Source organism: Rhincodon typus, chromosome 43 (genome assembly GCF_021869965.1).
Source record: "Rhincodon typus isolate 14 chromosome 43, sRhiTyp1.1, whole genome shotgun sequence".
NCBI lineage: Eukaryota > Metazoa > Chordata > Chondrichthyes > Orectolobiformes > Rhincodontidae > Rhincodon > Rhincodon typus.
Window position 1 is genome coordinate 7715389 of NC_063374.1, and position 444 is coordinate 7715832.

Sequence of the window (444 nt, forward strand, 5' to 3'; positions counted from 1 at the left end):
CCCCGTCTCCCTCCTTCTCTCCCCAGACGCCCCCCCCCCCCGGGGTTTCTCACCGGCGGGAAGCGCGCGTTATATTTCTTTTTCTTGGACGGCATCGCCCGGGTCTCGGATCGTTGTCGTTGTAGTTATTTATTTATTTATTTCCCTCAGTCTCTGCGATCCTCCGGGGGAGGGGATGGTGGTGGTGGTGGTGGTGGTGGTGGTGGTGGTGGTGGGGGCTAGGGGGAGGGGGGGAAGATGAGGGTTTTTTTGTTTAATCGCAAACTCGGTGACGGCGGCGGCGGGGCGACCGGTGCCGGCGGGGGGGGGGGGGTCCTTCAGGGCCCGGCGTCGCGGATTTGCCGGATAAAACAGGTGCCCGGCGCGGCCGCCTGTTCGGGTGGGAGACGGAGCCTAAAGGCACCCCCTCCCCGGCCCGGGGGGGAAAAAAAAAACCACACACAC

The 444-nt window shown here is 64.2% G+C and overlaps 1 protein-coding gene across 1 annotated transcript in view; it reads right to left on the reverse strand.

The window, feature by feature from the left end:
- Positions 1 to 330, reverse strand: part of drap1 (DR1-associated protein 1 (negative cofactor 2 alpha)) — a 15100-nt gene extending 14770 nt beyond the window's left edge. The window contains exon 1 of the mRNA XM_048619559.1: positions 54 to 330. Coding sequence (XP_048475516.1) covers positions 54 to 95 — 42 coding nt within the window. The 5' untranslated portion in view covers positions 96 to 330. The remainder of the gene's footprint in view (positions 1 to 53) is intronic.
- Between the last annotated feature and the right edge of the window lie 114 nt (positions 331 to 444).